The 20,385-nt window shown below is 49.3% G+C and overlaps 3 protein-coding genes across 6 annotated transcripts in view; 2 read left to right on the forward strand and 1 right to left on the reverse strand.

Moving 5' to 3' along the window:
* Positions 1-948: 948 nt before the first annotated feature.
* On the reverse strand, positions 949-7,783 carry USB1 (U6 snRNA biogenesis phosphodiesterase 1). 2 transcript variants are annotated; one of them, XM_083513943.1, is made up of 7 exons: positions 7,377-7,779; positions 5,916-6,076; positions 4,437-4,620; positions 3,792-3,845; positions 3,406-3,511; positions 2,854-2,934; positions 949-2,184 (listed from the first exon to the last, which is right to left on the reverse strand). In XM_083513943.1, exons 1-7 carry the CDS (start codon positions 7,664-7,666, stop codon positions 2,080-2,082), a joined length of 981 nt encoding a protein of 326 aa, XP_083370069.1. In that variant the 5' UTR covers positions 7,667-7,779; the 3' UTR covers positions 949-2,079. The 2 variants fall into 2 exon arrangements, with proteins under 2 accessions (XP_083370069.1, XP_083370070.1); XM_083513944.1 differs by lacking the exon at positions 2,854-2,934 and having other exon boundaries at positions 7,377-7,783.
* A 1,611-nt stretch (positions 7,784-9,394) lies between these two features.
* On the forward strand, positions 9,395-19,252 carry ZNF319 (zinc finger protein 319). 3 transcript variants are annotated; one of them, XM_083513927.1, is made up of 3 exons: positions 10,957-11,873; positions 12,059-12,270; positions 15,675-19,252. In XM_083513927.1, the coding sequence occupies exon 3, from the start codon at positions 15,922-15,924 to the stop codon at positions 17,683-17,685; it is 1,764 nt and encodes a 587-aa protein (XP_083370053.1). In that variant the 5' UTR covers positions 10,957-11,873; positions 12,059-12,270; positions 15,675-15,921; the 3' UTR covers positions 17,686-19,252. The 3 variants fall into 3 exon arrangements, with proteins under 3 accessions (XP_083370052.1, XP_083370051.1, XP_083370053.1); XM_083513926.1 differs by lacking the exons at positions 10,957-11,873; positions 12,059-12,270 and adding an exon at positions 9,395-10,084; XM_083513925.1 differs by lacking the exons at positions 10,957-11,873; positions 12,059-12,270 and adding an exon at positions 10,762-10,780.
* CNGB1 (cyclic nucleotide gated channel subunit beta 1) overlaps positions 9,938-20,385 on the forward strand; it is a gene marked incomplete at its 5' end in the record, with an annotated part of 67,616 nt that continues 57,168 nt past the window's right edge. The window contains 2 exons of the mRNA XM_083512607.1: positions 9,938-10,084; positions 10,311-10,434. Coding sequence (XP_083368733.1) covers positions 9,938-10,084; positions 10,311-10,434 — 271 coding nt within the window. The remainder of the gene's footprint in view (positions 10,085-10,310; positions 10,435-20,385) is intronic.

The raw sequence follows: 20,385 nt of genomic DNA on the forward strand, positions 1-20,385 counted from the left end.
TTGTATTTTATTTTTGTACTGTTTTAAAAACCATTTAAGAGCATTTTTAATGTGTGCTTTTTGTTGATTGCTTTGACACAGATGCAGATGAAAAAGGTCGTTCATAAATGAATAATAACGAAGCAACTTTATCAATTGCTGTCCAAAGATTTGTTAAATACTCCTTTACAGCCCCATTATTACAACTCGTGGGAGCAAACTCTATAAACTATGTATTGTATGTGGTGCTACAGCCTTCCTTAGCCTGGCGCCCTCTGGATGTTTTGGACTACAAGTCCCATTAGCTATGCTGGCTGGGGCTTGTGGGAATTGTAGTCCAAAACATCTGAGGGCACTAGGTAAGGGAAGCCTGAGGCAAGACTTTAAATCTGTCCTGAATCAACTGCCAATCTATTTCATTAAGTGGACCTACCTTATAATACTATAAGGGAGAATATTTTCTGGATATGTTGCATAATTTTATAAACCTTCATTGTATTCCCCTTCCTTGCACAAGCCCCCCTCTCCCAGCTAAAAAACCCCCTCAAACCCTTTAGCTTTTCCTCCTTCTGCAAGTACTCTAACTAATTGGTTGCTTGGCTTATTTTTCTGTACCCCTTCCAGCTCTACAATGTATTTTAATTTTATTTTTTTAGTTATGACAACCAGAACTGTACATAGTATTGCAAGTGTAGCCCATGTAACAGATTCATGTACTATGCTGGCTATCTTTGAGGCAGCAATGCTTCTGAATACCAGTTGCTGGAAACCTCAGGAGGGGAGAAGGCTCTTGAGCTCAGGTCCTGCTTCCAGGCTCCCTGTCGGGCATCTGCTTGGCCACTTTGAGAACAGGACTAGATGGGCCATTGGCGTGATCCAGAAGGGCTCTTCTTATGTTCTTATTTTCAGTCCATATCCTAATATTCCCTAGCATGGAATTTGCCTGCCCCGAGCATTAGAGACGGCAGCTCCAACAACAGGAAACTATATTTATTAAAAACTGTTGATACGGGTTCTCACTGAAAATTCCAAGGCAGATTGTAACAGCAATATAAAACTTAATTCAAACCTTTGCAGATTTATTTACACTTATAAAAAAATATTTAATACCGTCTTTCAGCTCCAATTGGCACCCCACCCCCCAATACCGCAAATCAAGGCTGTTTTTCCTACACTCTGTTCTTAAACCAGTTGTAAGTTGGTATACCTGTCCTGTTTTACCCCACAGAACTCTGGTGTGGTGGCCTTTTGGGCAAGCTGAGAATTCCCTGAGAGATGCCTTTATAGACCCTTTATGCAGCCTGTACCAACCTGGTGGCCTCCAGAAGTTTTGGACTACAATTCCCATCGGCCCCAACCAGCATGGGATGGGGAGGAAGACAGGGCAATTAAACCTCCATAAGATGCAGACTGTGAAGTAAGGAAAGCCAACTCAACACTGACCCCTGGCGGTTATCTGGCCAATTGACAAAAACACTACTATGGTAAAACCCAATGCCCCTTCTCGCACCTCCACGTACCCCAATATATAGACTTGTGGCTTTTGAAACTGTCCACACAAGGTGGGGATCTGTACTTCTGTTTCTCATTTGATCCATTTTTAGCTAACAGCTCAGTCCGACAGCCAGGAGGCTTCATGCTCTCAACTAGCAAGGATGCTTTCGAGCCAAATGCTTCTTGTGACATCAGCTTTAGGGGCAGGCAGGGATCCTCTCAAACTTCTAATGGGTAATTTCTTTTGTCCTCCAGATCAGGAGAGATTCTACTCAGCTGTTGTCCACTTCAAAACTGAGCATCTTTTTCAACTGGCCCTCAGAACTGAATGGCACTTTTGCATGTCACAACTCCCTCAATAATCATCCTGGCACAAAGCTGTGGCTGTTAATGTAGCCTCTGCATTCTTTTGTAGCACTGGACCCTTCACCTTAGGCCAATCACTTGCAAGACCCTTAAATGAGCAATGGGGGCAAGGGGCTACCACCATCTTACTGCTGAGCTACGAATATCATTTGTTGCTTCTGACCATTCCTTGTGTCCTGGCAAAACAGTAGGTAAGGTCCATCCTCAGCTGGCGGCTGCTGTGGATTATTCTCCCAGCTCCTACCGTAAAGGGAAGGAGAAGATCTTCTTGCCAGACTTGCATCGGACTTCGGCCCCAGGGATTCGCACAAGGTATGAAGAGTCCTCAAACCTATTCACAATCTCCTGGAAAAGGCAAAGGAGGAGAGAGGGGTGGGAATTATGCAGAGCCCAGGAATCTGATTGGCCCCTGAACATTTAACAGGCAGCATGCTGGACATGTGCCAAATGTGGGTAGGGGAGGGCTTATACTTCTGAATACCAGTTTCTGGAAACTACAGGAGAGGAGAGCATTCTTGTGCTCGGATCCTGCTTCCAGGGTTTCCCACTGAGGCATCTGGCTGGCCACTGCAAGAACAGGATGCTGCACTAGTTGGGCCATTGGCCTGATCCAACAGAGCTCTTCCGATGTTCTTACGGCTTTGGGCCCATCTACTTTTGTAATAATTGGCTTTGAGGTCTAGGTCAGGGCTGCTGGTTTTGACTTTTGGAGCCCTTCACAGTGTGGGTCCTGTGTGCAGGAAGGAGCACATTCTCCTACACAGACCTTCCTGTGTGCCTGCTCTGTCTCCCATCAACATTTAAATCAGCCTTCCCCAGATGTTTTTTGGAGCAGCACTCACATCAGCCCCGGCCAGCAGGAATTGTAGTCCAAGACATAAGGTTGGGGAAGGCCGATTTAAAGAAGAGGGAGATGTAGAGATAGCTTTATAGTTGCAGTACCCTCTCTGTGGAACTCCAGGTTGTTTAATTCCTTAAACATCTATGCTCCTGAATGACATCCGAGGTGGTTACCTGCAACTCCTGAAGACAACTTTCAAGTTCTTCAGAAAGGTTTCCAACACACCACGCGAGGCTGAGATGGAATGAGGGATTCTGTACAGAAGCCAGGAAAAAGCAAGTGCTAATAATCTGGAGAAGCTGCACTAACCCAGCTAGGTGCCACCACCCCAGAATTCCTGGTGGGAGCTGAGCACCCATGGAAATGAGACTCCAGGGCAAAGAGGGAGGCTTTGGGTGGGCTGGTTGGTTTCTTCAGCAAGTTTATGTTACCACAGCTAGTTTATACACATATCACATGAGATCTGCAGTCTTATTTGGGAATACTGGTTGGGGCTGATGGCCAAAATATCTGGAGGGCTCTGGGTTGGTAATTGTATATATATAATGTAATAATCTCTATCTATCTCTCTATCTATCTATCTATAATATAAAATAAACTATATATTATATATATAATGTAATGAACAGTTTATGTAATAAACTGTTTACTTCCAGGGCCTTGTTCATTCAGCAGCAGCCTCTTTTTGCAGACTCCACTTCCTCCTAGAACAGTGGAAGTCTTACCTTGTAGAAAGAAGGGAGACTGAATTCCTCCATAACTCTGTCCACTTCAGAAACCAACTCCAAGAGCTGAGAATGCCCAGAAGTTACCTCCAAGCCAATGAAGGTCCTGCAGAGAGATTTGACAGAATCTTAGAGCAGTTCAGTGTTAATGTTTACTGTGAGTGCCCACTTTGCCCCAGAAGGCAAAGCGCTGAGGGGGCACCAATAGGATGCTGCCCCACTTGAGGCAAATACTGGCCTCCCCATCCTCTCTACCAACCTTGTCCTTGTGCAATTATTCTGCTTGTGCCAATCAAGCCACAGGATGGTTGGCAATTTCAGCCTGAGGACATGATGCAAAGCAGCCTATTGCTCTCTGAGGAGTAGCCTCAGTGCCATTCACTCACCTGCTTTTGGGATCATTGGTGTAAATCTTCACTCGATCTGCTCTACAGGTGAACCTGAAATGGGGAAAGAATCCATCTGATTCCTTTGCAAGATGAAGAGAAGGCGGACAGGGGAGAAGAAGTAAGGCATACTGAGACCCAGGGGCTGGGGAGTGCATTTTCTGATTTGCCCCTCCCTGGAGCCTTTAAGTCACTCTCTTGCAGCAATTACAGCTCTCCACACTTACCTTTCCCTTTGCTCCCTTTTACTGATCCAGGTTTTGCTGCTGTTCTCTAAAACAGCTCTTGCCACAGCCATTCAGATGTTTGGACTACAAGTCCCATCAGCCCCAGGATGTGCCAGAATATATAGAGGGCACCAGGCTGTAGCAAAGACTGCTCTAAAGTATAAATCTGCTCACAAATTTTCAAGTGGAATACGGTCAGCTGATTTAGTAACCATGTGGAAGGGTGGGTGAGTTCCACAAGTCATTCCACATCACGATTCTGGGGTGAACAGGGAGAGGTGTCTTTTGGTGAGAGTCAGTAATGCCCTGCCTGCTTCTTCACAGAAGAAGTGCGGATTAAGAATATGCGCTAAGTCAAGGGGAGGTGGTGCCAAAAGTGCAAGAGGAAGGTGTGGTCTAAGGGTTCAAAGCATCTTACCTGGGGAAGGAAGCCAAGTGTTCCTTGAGGGACTGGACAACAGGGCTTATCCAGTGGTGGCGCAGGATCACACCCTGAGAAAGGCTGATGTGGAACTCTGCCATAGCTGTCAACGATGGCACGGATGCACGTGCACGCAGGAGGAGGAGCTGGAGCAGGTCGAGGAAGTCCTCCTGAGCCTCATCTGTACAGAACAGTAGAACAACAGTGGAGGATTGGAGCAGGTGGGTGCATGGGTGCATCTCTGCTAAGCTGCGGTGGCAACTTGGCGGTAAGTCATACTTTCCAGGCCTCAAATCTCGTCCGTAAAATGTGGATTACAATGGTCGCCTCTACCTTACAGCCACTACCAACCAGTACCTGTGGATGGGTAGAGAAAGATGCTCTTTGTCTACCCCAAGTCTCCCCTAGTCACGATGGCTCTATATTACCTCTGCTATTGGAGGAAGCAGAGCATTATTCTGTATATTGGGTGGGGGAGAGCACAAAGAGCAGGAGAGTGTGATGGAGCTGGTGTTCTGGTTTGGGACAGAACAAGGCAAGAAGCAGAGACCCCACGGAGTGAGTAGGTGAGGTCTGCATCTGGGCCTCCCTCAACACTTGCTGCTCATTTGCTACTGCCCATTGGCTATGGAATGATTTGAGGTGTGCTTTGTTGGTGGGGAGGAAGGTGGCAATCTGGCAACTTCCAGGAACTTTGGGGTGGGGGAAAGTGATTTTTTTGTGTGTGCAGAAAAGAGCAGAGCTGCATGCTCAGAGGTGTCTGTGAAAAAGCTCCATGGTGGTTTTGGAAAGACACCACAGATATGCCTGTAGCCAAACCCAGGGTGTGGGTGTCATAGATATGGCTTAAGCCTCCTGCCAAGACTCAGGGTCACCTATGTAACTGGGGGAACATTGGTCAGCTCTTCACATGTTATCGGGGCCACCCAGCCTCAAATATCTAAAGGGCTGTCCTATGGAAAATGGAGCAAGCTTGTTTTCTGCTGCTCCAGAGGGGAGGGCCCGAACCAATTGATTTAAATGACAAAAGAAAGGAGATTCCAACTAAACAGGAATAACTTTCTGACTGTAAGAGATGTTTGACAGGAGAACAGACTCCCTAGGAAGGTGGTAGACTGTCCTTCACTTGAGGTTTTTAAACAGAGATTGAATGGCCATCTCCCAGGGGTTGGATTAGACGACCCTCTGAGTCCCCTCCAACCCTACAATTCTATGATTCTGTGTCAGTAAGCACAATTCTATTAAGGATGTCTGGTCAGCCACATTAAGTTGTGACTGTGGCTCTGTGGGCACCTCCCTCCTTTTGCCCATTGGAATGGCACTTCTCTGCCATACAGATCAAACAGCTGGAAGGGCTCTGCTCCTTGGAGAAAAGGTACCATTTCTGGCTGAATCCCAAAGATGTGTGTTTCCAGAGTTTGACTTCCTAGTGACACTGGGGTCGGAGAAGAGGACAAAGAGCAGAAGGGCACTCACAAGGCACATAGACATGTGTTGCCCAGTTGCCTCGCTCATGCGGAAAGGTCCGCAGGCGGCCTCCATGCTTGCTGCTGTCGTCCACCACTGTCTCTGCCTCCTCCTGATCTCTGAACATACTTAGCACGCTGTCCGGCACAGGAAGGCGAGGAGCTGTTGAGCTGCAAGGCAGAGGGAGAAAAGAGAATTCCCAGCCCTTTTAATACTCCTCTTCATTTGGAGCAAAACAGGCCAAATGACTCTTGGCCCCTGGACACTGCACACGTTTTTCAGTCCATGTCCTACCACAACTTCAGCACTCAGATGAGTGCAAAAATAAGTCAAGTGACTGGATACTGATAATAATAATAATAATAATAATAATAATAATAATAATAATAATAATTTATTATTTATACCCCGCCCATCTGGCTGGGCCTCCCCAGCCACTCTGGGCGGCTTCCATAGAAACCAAAAATACAGTAAAATATCACACGTTAAAAACTTCCCTGAACATGGCTCTGCAATGCATGGAGAAACAGAGCAACCCATCATGCCCAGAAACAGTGTGGTTTGAGGAAAACTGGGCAGAAAAATATTTCAGATGACCACCTCCCTACATCAAATTTGTATCTAGCATTGGGTTTTTCCTGCTCTAGGGAAAGTACTGTAACTAAATACTTACTCCTCTCTGCTTTTTGTGGAGAAGCAAAAACATTGTTGCCTTGTGAATTAACTGCAGCCCTGTACCTGCTTTATTTCGATTGCTATGCTGTTGATTTCAGTCTGAATTACATTTTAATAATTGATTTAATTGTTGCAAACCTCTGGGAAACTCTGGTGGGTAGCAGGACGGGGCTGTGCCCCAACCCACTCAGCTTTGGGACAGAATAAGGAATGGCGGTAGCTCAGTTGCTAGGGCTTCTGCAACAGACCCCTGGCTCAGTTGGTGCTTTCTCTTGCCAAAAGGGCCCCAAAGCAGCAAGGCTCAGACCTTGCCTTGAGACCCTCCCTAAAGGGCGGCACTGAGGAGTAGACACCAAACTGAGGTGTTTTAAAGGAAAGCAGTTGGCACCAATTGCACCAGGAAGTGCATGGAACTGTTGGGAGGTCTCCACCAAAAGGTGCCGGGAGGAGGAAGAAGGGGCAACAGCGGCACAAACCAGTCTAGCAACCTGGGGTGGCAGGGGGAGAGAGAAAGAAAGCAGGACCCAGCCCAGCCATTCCTGCTGCCTCTGAATTGTCCCCAATCTAGATGGTCCTTATAAGAACCTGCCATTTTATTTATTTATTTCTTAAAAGTTATACACTGCTCGATTGTAGGGGAAAAACAACAACCTAGAAGCAGTTTACAAAAAATATTTAAGAACTGGTGCCTGAGTTTGCCTTTTTCCTTTTCCCTCCCCACCTCGTCTTCCTTTTGTGCGTGTCTTTTCCGGCTGAAAGGGAAGGGGGCTTTCTGTGTTGAACTGATACGCCCACCTGTCGCCGGGAGAACGGCGGCCTTGACGTCCCTCCGCCGAGCTTGCGCCGCCGGCCTCGCCGCCTTCCCCTTGCGCTCCCGAGGATGCGCTCTCATCTTCCGAGTCGGAGCTACTGTAGCCCACCAGACCTGCGACCGCCGCCACTCTACTCATGGCCGGCACGTCAGGATCTCCACTTCCGCCACCTAGGGAGAAAGAGGGACTACTGCGCCTGCGCAAAAGCGCCTCTTTTAATGAACGAAGCTTGCTGAAGTCATGCTGGTGCCACCCGGCAGTGGCTATAGACATTTAGACTCGCGTAGCGCTGGGAGTTGCTTACGGGTCGCTTCGGAAGAGCCTTTTCCCGCGGGTTCGCAAGTGGGCCGAGCGGTAAGACGAACGCTGGAAATCAGCATCATGTTTCAGCATCGAATTGGTGTTTTGATATTTGACTTCGTAAATCGTATCGTTGTATCGCAACTGTGATAACTTTCTCTTTTTAAAAAACATTTTTTCCGGCAACTTGTTTTGTTATTAAAATTCATTACAAATACTTTTGGCGGGGAGGGGGGGCTAGCAGCAACGAAGGCAGGTGATGTCTGCTTCCCTATGGGAACCGAGGGCAATATAGAAAATAAGTCAGTGGGGCTCATTATTTCTGAGCTGCATGATTTCCCCCCAATATTTTCTAATTTGGGTAAGGGAGGGAAAGCACCAGGTGAGCATCAAGACTAAGATGCATAGTCTTGTTTATAAAACCAGCTGAATTTTGCAATGAGTCAATTACCACAGCAATAGTATTTTAGAGCATTTTCCTATCATGAAAGGAACATTGTGAGATTGCATGATTAAGATTTCTTTCCTTTCCTTTGAAAGGTGTGAACGTTGACTATCCATTTCCAATATCATGACTTAAAACTTGGAGCCTTTTGTTCTTCTAGTAAAGTTCACAACTCTTCAAAGCATGATCCAGTTCCAATTTAACCAGATTTTAGAATCATAACTTTTCCTAAAGTGGTTGGGTTGCTTCATGAAGGCTCCATGAATAAGGAACCTGTCAAACACATCTTGCAGTTAGTTGGTAGTGAAGCCGTGGAGCATTTTTCAATCACTTCAGGCACAACTTCATTTCTGGAATCACACAGATCAGCTTTTGCTAACCTGATAATCCAACATCTGGAGGGCACCAGGTTGGGTGAAGGTTGATATATATACTAGCAGTGACCTCAGTAGTTTTATTGCATTTATAACCCATCTTTTTCTCCAAGGACTCAAGGTGACATGCATGGACCTTCCTGTCCTCACTGAATCCCCACAACAACCTTGTGAGGTAGATTAGGCTGAGAGGCAGCAAGTGGCCTAAGGTCATCACCCAATGAGCTTCATAGCCAAGTAAGGGGATTTGAACCCTGGTTTCCCAGGTCCTACTCTGACACTCTAACCACTACACCACACTGGTTCTCCAAGGGCTTGTGCTCAATGGCACCAGCAGCCACAAACAAGGTTTGAAGTGGGCAGGGGGAGGGACCAGTGGCGTAGCGTGGGTTGTCAGCACCTGGGGCAAGGCAAGTAATTTGCGCCCCCTAACCCGTGGATTTGCGCCCCCTAACCCTAACCCCCAGATGTTGCGCCCGGTGCGGCTGCCCCCCCCCTGCACCCCCCACACTACGCCACTGGGAGGGACACCCCAGGTTGGCATAAGTACAAGAAAACTTTGGGAAACAAAACCTGTTTGGAGTGAGGAGACAGCAGCCTAATGACTCCTGAGAATGTCAGATGGGCATGGAACTGGCTGGATGACTGTTGAGGCCGAGGCAGGGGACAGAAAGCTTGGCGGAATCATCAAACTGTAAATTGGGACCAACTAAGTTAGTTCTTGGTATGAGCTTTCGTGTGCATGCACACTTCTTCAGATACACATGCATGCACACGAAAGCTCATACCAAGAACTAACTTAGTTGGTCTTTAAGGTGCTACTGGAAGGATTTTTTTTATTTTTACTATGGCAGACCAACACGGCTACCTATCTGTAACTGTAAATTGGGAGGGACACCAAGGGTCATCTAGCCCAACCCCCTGCAATGCAGGAATTGCAACTAAAGAATCCCTGACAGATGGCCATTCAACTTCTACTTAAGAACCTCCCATGAAGGAGACTCCTTCACCTTCTGAGGGAATCTGTTCCAGTGTCAAACAGCTCTTACTGGGAGGGGGCAGAGGGGGAGATGAATGGAATATCGTGGAAGAGGGCCGGAAGCCAGCCATGCTCAGCCGCAACAGCCCCACTGACACTTGCTCTCCTTGCACACCCGCTTCTCTCTCTCTCTCTCTCTCTCTCCCCCTCTGGACCACTTCGTGGCAAGGCCAGTCGTTCTGTTCCTCCGCCTCGAGTCTAACGGGCCCGCGGGCGCTGCGCAGGAGACCTTCGCCCTCCACGAGGTTTGCCCGCAATAGAGAGAGAGAGAGGCGAGGACCTAACTCTCTTTCGGGCGTATCGTGTGAACTCTCCTGTCTTGGGGTTATTATTGTTGCTGACCCGGGGCGGGGGATTTGGAGGCCCGGTGGCTTTTGGCGTCGGGGATGCGCAGCTGCAACTGGCTGCTACGGCACAGGCTGGGTGCGAAAAAGGATCCCCGCTTCCCTGCCTGCCTTCCTAATCCTGCTATGGATGAAGCCCCCGAAGCATCTGAGCAGCAGTATCGGCTACAGTTTTGCCGCCGTTCCTCGGTAAGCGACGGAGCGGAGGCCTCTCCCCCCAGTTCCTCCCTCCTCACCCGGCCCGAGCGTAGCGCGCCGCAGTTCTCCGCGCGGTCCGGCAGAGGGCGGCCCCGATCCCACGGCTGGGTCCTTCCCCTGCTGGACGCCGCCCCTTCCTCCTCCTCCTCCTCCTCCTCCTCCTCTGCCTCCTCCTTCCCCTCCTCCGGCTGGCTCGACGCCGCCCCCCCTCCCTTAGCCGCCGCCGCTTCCCGGCCCATGCCCCGCTTCGCCTCTCCTCACCGCTGGGACTGCTGCTACGCGAGGCCGGGGATTCGACGGGGCGAGCAGGCCGCGCGACACCTCCGGGCCTCGCTCTCCAGGTAGGGGAGAAGGGAGGAAGCTGGGCAGGGCGAAGCTAAAGCGCCTCTTTCCTCGCCCCGGAGCTCCTGCCCGCCGGCCACACGGAGCCGAGCGGGGCGGCGGTCGCTTTCCCCGCGGGCGGCGGAGGAAGGAGGAGGAAAAAGGCGCTCCTGGCCCCGAGCGGGGCCGTCTGCCCTGCTCCTTGGACGGAGTAGGCCGAGGCCCGGCCAGCGGCACGGGAGACGCCCCGATAACATATGAAGGCGGCGCTCCCGGACCGGCGGGGGGAGGCAGCCCTTCGCCTGACCCGGTCGGCCTCGTCGCAACCTCTTGGCCGGCGGCCTGGGGCAACATACGGCCCTCCAGGTGTGTAGATCGCCCCCCCCCCGCAACTCCAGATGTTTTTGGCTAGCACAGCTGTCTGGGGCTGATGGGAGTTGGCGACTAGCAACATCCGGAGGGCGCCTTCCTGGCCAAAAAAAAGGCTGGCATCTTGGCTGGGTGGGGGGAACCTTTGCTTTGCAGAGCAATGGGGATGAACGATCTCGGTGGGATCTGCAATGTGGAGAAGCCCTTAACAACCCAGTCACCCACCAGGGCATTTCTGTGGTCATGTTAGGCAGGATGTGGCCCTGGGCAACCTGAACGGAGAGGACCAGTGAAGCAGCCTTTAGCCACGCAAGGGCTCTGGACTGTCCAGCCTACATCTGGCTTCTTGGGGTGGGTGCAGTCCCCCAAGTCTCTGGCAGAGAAGAACCTTTCTATGCCACCTGGGATCCTTTTTTACCTGGAGGAGAGAATCTGGGACCATCTGTGTGTAAAGTAGATGCTGTGCCACTGAGCTGCAAAACCTGGCAAGGTGAAATTCTCTGTAAGTTGGAAGAGGGCAGATGTATTCAGCTGAGCATCTCTCTAAAGATGGGCTCAAGCAGAGAATCTGGCCAAATTATCATGCCCTTGAGTGAGGAGATGGAGCTGCTTTTAAAAACTTAAGAATACCCCTCCTTTAAAGCCACCCTAGTTGGTAGTCATCATTGCCTCCTGTGGGAGTGAGTTCCATAGTTTTAACTATGCACTGCATGAAACAGTACTGTACTTTTTTTTGTCTGCCTGAATGTCCCAGTCTTTTAAGGTAGTGGAGCAGAGAGTTCACAGTTATGCTGCTGTCTTGTCTAATGCACCTTGAGAGAGTAGATGGATTGACAACAGGGTGCACAGATGTTTCCCTGGGCTCAGTAGAGCTGTGATCACTGAAGGTGTTGGAGCTATAGTATCAAAACATTTGGAGGGCACCAGTTTACAGTAAAATTCTTAGGCTCTAAGGCTGGTCCCCAGATAGACCAATTTCCAAGAAAACTTGTGATAAGTGGCTCTTCTTCACCAAACTGGAAGGTTTCTTTCCTATAGTTTGGCTGTGGATTTGCTTGCTTGAATTCTTGAGCTTTTCCCCTCTTAGATTGTTTCTTTTCCGTGGGACATTTTGCTTCTGCTTCTCCACCACTTGACACCTTGCTGTTGCTTGCTTGCTTACAAGGACAACCATCTTAGCACACACATACCTGCCCTCTTTGTAATGTCTTGTCAGATCTTTTTTGTTCCTTGGCATGAGGACAGTTGAGAAGCTCTTCCCATCCCCTGGGGCAGTTTTGTCATCTGCATGCTTACACCAGCCTTCCCCAACCTGGTGCCCTCCAGAAGATTTGGACTACAACTGCCGTCAGTCCTGACTATAGGTTAGTGATGGTTGGGGCTGATGGGAGTTGTAGTCCAAAACACCTGGATGGTATCAGACTGGGGAAGTATGGTTAATTGGTATCCAGCAGACAGAGGGGTTCAAAAGATGGGCTGAAGATGCAGTAGGGATTTATTTCAGATTTGTATCTTGTGCTTTCCAGATAGCTATGCAAATATTAGATGCAACTTTGATTAGCGTTCAGCTTAGTGTTTGCAGAGCTGATGTCATATTGTCAACAAATGATGTTTGTCTACCTGGCTGCCTCTTTATATTATTTTTAAACTTTTTATTTTCTTTGTGCAAGGGTCTTCAAAGAGCGAAAAACAATAATCTTGAGTACAGTACAAAATGGATTGCCCCCTTTGTGCTATGGCAGGAAACACAGATGTGAAGGCAGGCAGGTTGGGACGGCCTTGACCAATCCCATGGCAGTCATGGAGAAGGTGAACTTGGCCTTTGAGTTACCCATTTTGTGGCAGGGTGCTTGTACAAGTGCTTGCTGCTGTCCAGAGAGATGCAGCTTGAACTGTACACACAGTCCCTGGTGACATCCTGCCCTGTTTCTGGATGTTTATTTATAGCCAGCTCTGTTCCATGGACTCTTGATGGTGCAGGTTAGCAAATAATTTAGTAGTGTGGACAATCTTTGGCAAAGGAGAATTGTGATCAGTGGAAAGTATATTTTGAAGCTCCAGCTCGGGCAGAGTCCAGTTTTCCAGAGTTTTCAATAATAATAATAATAATAATAATAATAATAATAATAATAATACCCCACCCATCTGGCTGGGTTTCCCCAGTCACTCTGGGGTAAACTGGTTTGGGCTGAAAAACAAAACAAATCTCACAAAACTTTAGATGTGCATTTTTCTGTGTGGATATAAATAGGTCAGCCTTTGGCAACCAGGGATGCTCCAAATGTTCCAGGCTACAGTGGTTGCTGACTGAATAATAATAATAATAATAATAATAATAATAATAATAATAATAATAATAATTTATTTTATTTGTACCCCGGCCAGAGCCGGACTCAGAGCGGCTAACATCATATACGGTAAATAATACAATATGCATAAAAACAAGCAATCAATTTATTAAAATGCATCCCAAAATTAATTCAAATAAATTAAAGTTAAAGTTAAAACTGGACAAATGACAATCCTCAGGTTAAAATTGAAGTGAATGGGGGTGCCTCAGGTCAGCAAAGGGTGTTCCAAGTTGAACACCTGGGACAATGAGGAGCTATCAGAATGATAGAGATCTGGGCAGGAGGAAGAGGAGGAGAGAGTCCATCCTGGGAGAGCCCCTGGTTGTGCTCCCCAAATCAGCGAGGGGGAAACATGATGAAATGGGTATTCCTTGCTTTGGACATGATGGCAGGGTTAAACATTAGGAACAGAAAATGGATCTTGAAGAATTGATGTGTACTGTTAGTCCAGCAGGAACGAAACTGTAGCCAGAAGGGTGTCTTTCTCCGCATCCCAGCAAGCTGACCAGCTTTTTTCCAGAAGTGCCACTGAGACTAAAATGCCACACGGATCTCTGGGGAAAGGGTCCATTTCAAACTACCAAGTTATTAATAAATAAAAAGAAACTGATACATCTTGGTTCTGCATCCATCGGTCATTTTCTTCTCCCCCCCCTGCCCCCCCGCAATATATATGCTACCCTAATATGTTTAATAAGCTCATATGGCTGCATCAGGTTCTAGAGGTCAAAGATCCTCAGGTGTGTTTAGCCTGAAAGTTAGGCCATTGCAATATATTGGCTTGCTAGCTTAGCTTGAGTCCAGAGTGTGTTCTCCTTGCTTCCAGGATTCCTCTGCAAGCTCTTTCCTACCCAAGCGAGGAGAGGATAGAGAAAATACTCAGTTCTCTTGACATCACAAGCACTGTGTGCCCTATAACCTAAATTAAGTACCAGGGCTACCAGGGCTGATGTTTTTAAAGGAAAACAAGCATGGTAAAGCAATATAAATGGTCCTGGGCAGACTGTAGATTGAAAAGGGTATGAAAAAGGGAACCCTGGACATACAGACTTACACAAAGGGATTGTTTAGGCCTTTTAAAAAGCATAACAACATTAGATAAACCCTGAATCTGGATTAGGCCGGACACCTCCATCTAGTCTAATATCCTGTTCTCTCAGTGGCCAGCCAGGTGACTATGTTTTAACTGAAACTTTTTTAACATTTTAACTCTTTTAAGGTTGTTTTTTTTTAAAGTAAGTTCATCAAAAGATTCTTGTAGGATGTACAAACAGATAAAATACAAAACAAACTAGAACAAAACCCAGAACTAAGGCATAACTTAGCCTGGGTATCGCACCCCCCTCCACAAACTCTAGCATCACAAATAAAATGAGAAAGTTGGATAGCTTTCTACAGATTCACAATAAAAATGTAAAGCACATTTCAAGAAGCACATAATGTTTTTGTCTCATTTAGCTCTGGTTTTCAAGCCAGTGACCAACAATGTTTGGGAATCCTGTCCAGCTACATAGATTTTTGAGATGCAGGTGAAAGAAATTGACCCTCCTGTTGAGTCACATAAGTTTTGAGAGGGGACCCCGTGCCATCAAATGTACTGTTCAGTTTGACCCCTCTCAGACATCAGTTGTTGTTTTTCAGCTCACTTTTCCACTAAAGCCAACCATTGCACAAAAACCTTTAAGAAAAAATTGTGTGTGGTGTCCCCATTGATGCACAATAGGATGTTTTGTTCATTTGTTTATGTGTTGTGGATGTGTTTGCCACTCTGGGCTCCTTCAAGGATATAAATTCAATAAATACATATGGGAAGCCCACAAGTTGGACCTAAATGCAATAGCACTCTCCCTTATTGGGATTCCCAAAGCCATTCTGGCTAGTAGCCACTGAGAGCCATCTTGTCCATGTATTGACTAATTTTTTGTTCCATAAATATCTTGTGCATGTCTGTCTATGCTGCTTGCAACTAGTGTGTGTTCCCTAGTGAAATAGGCCTCCTCTTAGAGTTAAAATGTTAGTAGGGACAGCTGCTTGCTTCCAAGCTTCTTATTTTTTAAAAAAAAATATTACCCAAAGTTTTGTGCAGGATGTCTTGAAATGGGTGGGTCCTTCAGGAGAGATCTGCAGCCATTCCAGTTGCTCATTTGGGAGTTTCTTAATTAGTGAGTGTTTTGTTGCTAACTTCAGGACTGCCTTCCTGGCTAGCCATGGAAGTGTCATTTGATAATTCTCCAGTAGCAATTGCTTCAAGCTGCAGAGCTTTTTTTTAAGTATAGTTGTGTATTTGGAACTTGCATGGCAGAGTTGTGAACAATGGTTGTGTAAGTTTTCAATATAAGCTTTCAATATGGAAAAAGATTTGTCCCTAGTTGGAGAAACACTTCTGCAATCTCCAGCCTGCGGTCTCTGGCCTAAAATAATTTTTTTGTTTGCTTGTTCTCCCTGCAGTTGTGGGTGGTGGAGAGGTAATCGTTAGTAGTAAATATGCTTTTTAAGCGAGATAAGCAGCTTTTTGTCTGAATTGCTGTCTTTCCTTGCAGGTTCCCTTCCTTGATACCCATTCTGGTGCCAGGCAAAAGGCCTCCTGCATCCTTTAGGATGTCCTGTCTGCTGGTGTCTGCTTTGGTTTGAGACATACCGCGGTGGGGAATTATTGCGCCCAGTGCGACGAGTTTGTCACCTCCAGGTTTGGGAGCAATTGCTGCGAACTCAGATCTCCTTAATTGATTTGCCTCAGTCGAGAAGCTGAAGCCCTTATTGTGGAAACCCCGATTTCTTTTCCCCAGCATGTCAGAAAGCTGGCCGCAGCAGCCCCCACAGCAGCAACCGCCGGCGCCGCACCATGCTGGGACCACTGCCCTCCCGGAGCATCCCATCGCCTCCAGCGCTGTGGTGGAGAATCCCTTGGGCTGTGCTGTCTACGGCATCCTCCTCCAGCCGGAGCCCAGCAGCCTGCAGCACCACACTTCCATCCCGGCTGGCGGCGGAGAGCCCTCCACAAAATGCGGGCTGTGTGGGCATGACTTGGGGCACCTCTCAAACCCCCAGGAGCACCAGTGCCTGCAGGGGGGCCACGACCGCTCCTTCCAGTGCACCCAGTGCCTGAAGATCTTCCACCAGGCCACCGATCTCCTGGAGCACCAGTGCCTGCAAGTGGAGCAGAAGCCCTTCGTCTGCGGCGTCTGCAAGATGGGCTTCTCCCTGCTTACCTCCCTGGCCCAGCATCACAACGTCCACAATGGCAGCGCCGCCGTCAAGTGCTCCATCTGTGAGAAGACCTACAAGGCCGCCGCGGCTGCCGTGGCAGCCCCTGAGGAGCCTGCGCCACCGCAGCAGCCGGCCGCGCTCAACCGGACTCCCGTGGAGAAGCCCTACAGCTGCTCCATCTGCCAGAAGCCCTTCAAGCACCTCTCGGAGCTGTCGCGGCACGAGCGCGTCCACACCGGGGAGAAGCCGTACAAGTGCAGCCTCTGTGACAAAAGCTTCAGCCAGTCCTCCCACCTGGTGCACCACAAGCGTACGCACAGTGCCGAGCGGCCCTACAAGTGCACCGTCTGCGAGAAGGCCTTCAAGCACCGCTCCCACCTGGTGCGCCACATGTACGCCCACTCCGGGGAGGCCCACCTCTTCCGCTGCAACGTCTGCGAGCTACACTTCAAGGAGTCCTCTGAGCTGCTGCAGCACCCCTGCACGCCAAGCGGGGAGCGCCCCTTCCGCTGCGGCGCCTGCCACAAGGCCTTCCGGCGCCCCTCGGACCTCCGGCAGCATGAGCGCACCCACAGCACGGAGCGCCCCTTCCAGTGCGACCTCTGCCAGATGAGCTTCAAGCAGCAGTACGCCCTTATGCGCCACCGCCGCACCCATAAGGCGGTTGCGGGCACCGCTGCCACGCCAGCGCCTTCCGCCGAGCAGGAGCTGCCGGTGGGGCCGTTCAAGTGCTCCCTGTGCGAGAAGGGCTTTGTGCAGCCGGCCCACCTCCTCTACCACCAGCACGTCCATGGCATCGAGAACCTCTTCAAGTGCAACGCCTGCCAGAAGGGCTTCAGCCAGTCCTCGGAGCTGCTGCGCCACCGCTGCGTTCAGAGCGCCGAGCGACCCTTTAAGTGCGCGGCCTGCAGCAAGGCCTACAAGCGGGCCTCGGCCCTGCAGAAGCACCAGCTGGCCTCGCACTGCGCCGAGAAGCCCCTCCGCTGCACCCTCTGCGAGCGCCGCTTCTTTTCCTCCTCTGAGTTCGTGCAGCACCGCTGTGACCCAGCCCGCGAGCGGCCCCTCAAGTGCCCAGACTGCCAGAAGCGCTTCAAGTATGCCTCCGACCTGCAGCGCCACCGGCGGGTTCACACCGGGGAAAAGCCCTACAAGTGCCCCGCCTGCGAGAAGGCCTTCAAGCAGCGCGAGCACCTCAACAAGCACCACGGCGTCCATACCCGGGAGCAACATTACAAGTGCATGTGGTGCGGGGAGCGCTTTCTGGACCTGGGCCTCCTGCAGGAGCACAGCGCCCAGCATACCTCCACTGACAGCACGTACCCCGTGACACCCTGCCTGCCCTGAGCATCTCCCCCTACTGGCGGGAAAAGGTTCATGTCATCCTCCATGCCCTGTTAGCGCTGGGCTTAGGCTGCGGCGAGCGACTAGGCCATGTGGGACCCTTTCCTTCTCCTTTGCAGACCAACCTGCGAACAGTGGAGGGGGTGGGGAGGGCTAGAGTAAGCAGCAGTGGCCTCTGTGTGAGCACTGAGCTCAGCAATTGGTCAATTCAGCCCATTTGCTCCTATGAATGGGCTGAGTGTACCTTCGGAACCAGCTGTGACTCAGGCCTGCTTTGCTGCTCCAGGCGCAGTGCCTGTTTCTTGGGTCAGGATGAATGTTCCTTAAGCCTGCCAACCAAATCCAGATCCTCATCTTCTCCCCACCCCTGCCCCTCATGATTCATTAGTGTCTGCAGAGGGGAGTGTGATATTCAAAGAAATTTGCTGCTTGAAAATTATAGGGCAGGACTCTGCAGCAAGGGAAGCTAGGCAGGTGAAATGGTGAGAGATGGACTTTGTGGGCACGGCTTCCCTTAAGGTGCCATCCCTAGGGAAATTCTGCTTGTGTGTGTCTGTTCAGTTCAAGCGTACATCCGAGAGAGAGAAACTTCGAAGGGAACCAGCTACTAGATGGTCCGATTAGTCTTTCACCCTTATACATCCGAGAGAGAAGGCCCCAGAGCAGCCATGCCTTGTGCTCCTCTTCCTGGCGTCCGTTGTCCAAAACCGTCAGGGCTGGAGGCTTTTCATTTCCTCCAAACACCGGAGCTCTCAAGGTGCTGTCTAAGCCAGTGGTGTGAGTGGTCCCAGGGCAGCGTGAAAGGCGACAGAGAGGGAGGGTGTGGTGGAACACAGTTACATATTTAAACGTCTTCTAAAGCCAGGGCAAAGCTTGAGCCTTCACACTGTAGGGGGGAAGGTTCTCTGTGTCATTTCCAGGCTCTATCAAAATGGAAGGAAAGTTTTTTGTTTTGTTTTTTATGTGCAACTAAAAAAAGAATTTGGTGGAAGGAGCATTCAAAATGCGCTGCTAGATCTGTCCTGGAATTGTGATCTAGAGGAGCGCCATTTGCTTTAGTGGTATGATTGGCAATAAGATAAGCTACAGCTGGTATCACAGAGACTTTGGAAATGCTTTCCTTTGGGACCGTTCTGTGGGACACTGTGTGTGTGTGGTTTATTGCCCTTTCCACACTCAGCCCCCAAACTGTATTAAATTGGGAGGCTGCAGCAGCAGCAGATAAAGCAAGAACTGTCGATGGAGCAGCCCTCAAAAAAAGCTTTTGTTTATCTGTTTCACATGGGACACACAGAGTGGCACTGGGAAGGCCATTTTCTAGCCCTGGATCCATCCTGCCAGTTGCCCAGGACATGAAAAGAGGACAGAAGTGGATCATTGGGATGGATCTGGCCAAAGTTGCCTCTCAAGACCCAGAGCCGTGTGCCTGTCCACACGCAGGGCCTGCTGACTTGTCTTTCACGACACCTCAACTGTATAGAACTAACTTTTATGGAGTTTGTCTTCATTATTTTTCATATTGCTTTTTTAAAAAAGCAGTTTAATATTCATTAAAAATCTGTGTAGCTCAGTTGGCTGTCCCTTGGAATCCTTAAAAGACGTCCGCTCTGGTAAAGTCGTTGCATTCTGACGTTACTGAATAGTGAGTTCACTATATGCTACGTAACTATAGGAGTGACACCGGTCATGAAAATTCCTCTTCTGTTCCTTTTCTGGGGAGGAAACTGGTGATCAAGAGACCAGGAATGGTCTTGCAGAACATCTGGTTGTGCTCTGCAGCAGGCTGGGCAGATTGAATTGAAAAGGCCTGGGTGGGTCACCTCGTCCGTCGCCTGCTAAGCAGGATGTTTTGAAAGGAAAGGTCCCTTTCCCTCTGATGTCGGCTCAGGAACTGCTCAGGAAAGCAGGGAGGGTCCTTTTGTGGGCAATTTCTTCTTTTGTCCAAATGAGTTTCCAGGCCTGGTGTCTCCAGTGCTCAGCGGAGGAACCAAGGCAGCATTGACAAGGCTGCAGGCTCTCCCTTCCCAAGGCTCAGCTGCTCAGGAAGCTCTTGCCTGCCAGTGATCTCTGTTCCATACTGGAGGCCTTGTCAGGGGCTATTCCCCTTTATCCCCACGTCCTGCTCAGAGAGGCCAAACACCATGCACAGGGAGAAGGGGTAATAGCTGCATGTTTGGGTGGAGAAGGCCCTGACCTCCCCCTTTTGAAGAAGGTCTTGTCATCAGTCACCAGAAATTTGACTAGGAAAAATAAATCTGCTTATGGTTGGGGCTCTCTGGGGCTCTGGGGCTTAAAGATGAAAGGAAACAAACAGCGATTCTCAGAAAAGGATTTGGCCTGTTTAGTTAGCCCAACCTGGTGGAGCTCCACGTTTTGGACTACAACTCCTATCAGTCTCCGTGCCGGTTGGGGATGATGGGACTTGTAGTCCAAACCATCTGGAAAAAAACCACGTTGGGGAAGTCTGAGCTAGACAGTGGGCCTGTTCTTTGCCTTTAGGACATAGGAAAACAAAACAAGGCTAAATGTGAATGCAGCCTGTTGCCTTTCTCTGTATGTTGCTTTATTTGATGGACAGATTTATCCCACCCTTCCAAATAGCTCAGGGAGGTGAACGTGGTGGTTCTCCCTTCAGCCCCCATACCGGCCCATCTTTTTCCAATCCTCACAACAACTTTGTGAGGTTGAAAAAGTGCAGCTGGC

This window comes from Podarcis liolepis, assembly GCF_965112155.1.
Source record: "Podarcis liolepis genome assembly, chromosome: 7".
Taxonomy (NCBI): domain Eukaryota; kingdom Metazoa; phylum Chordata; class Lepidosauria; order Squamata; family Lacertidae; genus Podarcis; species Podarcis liolepis.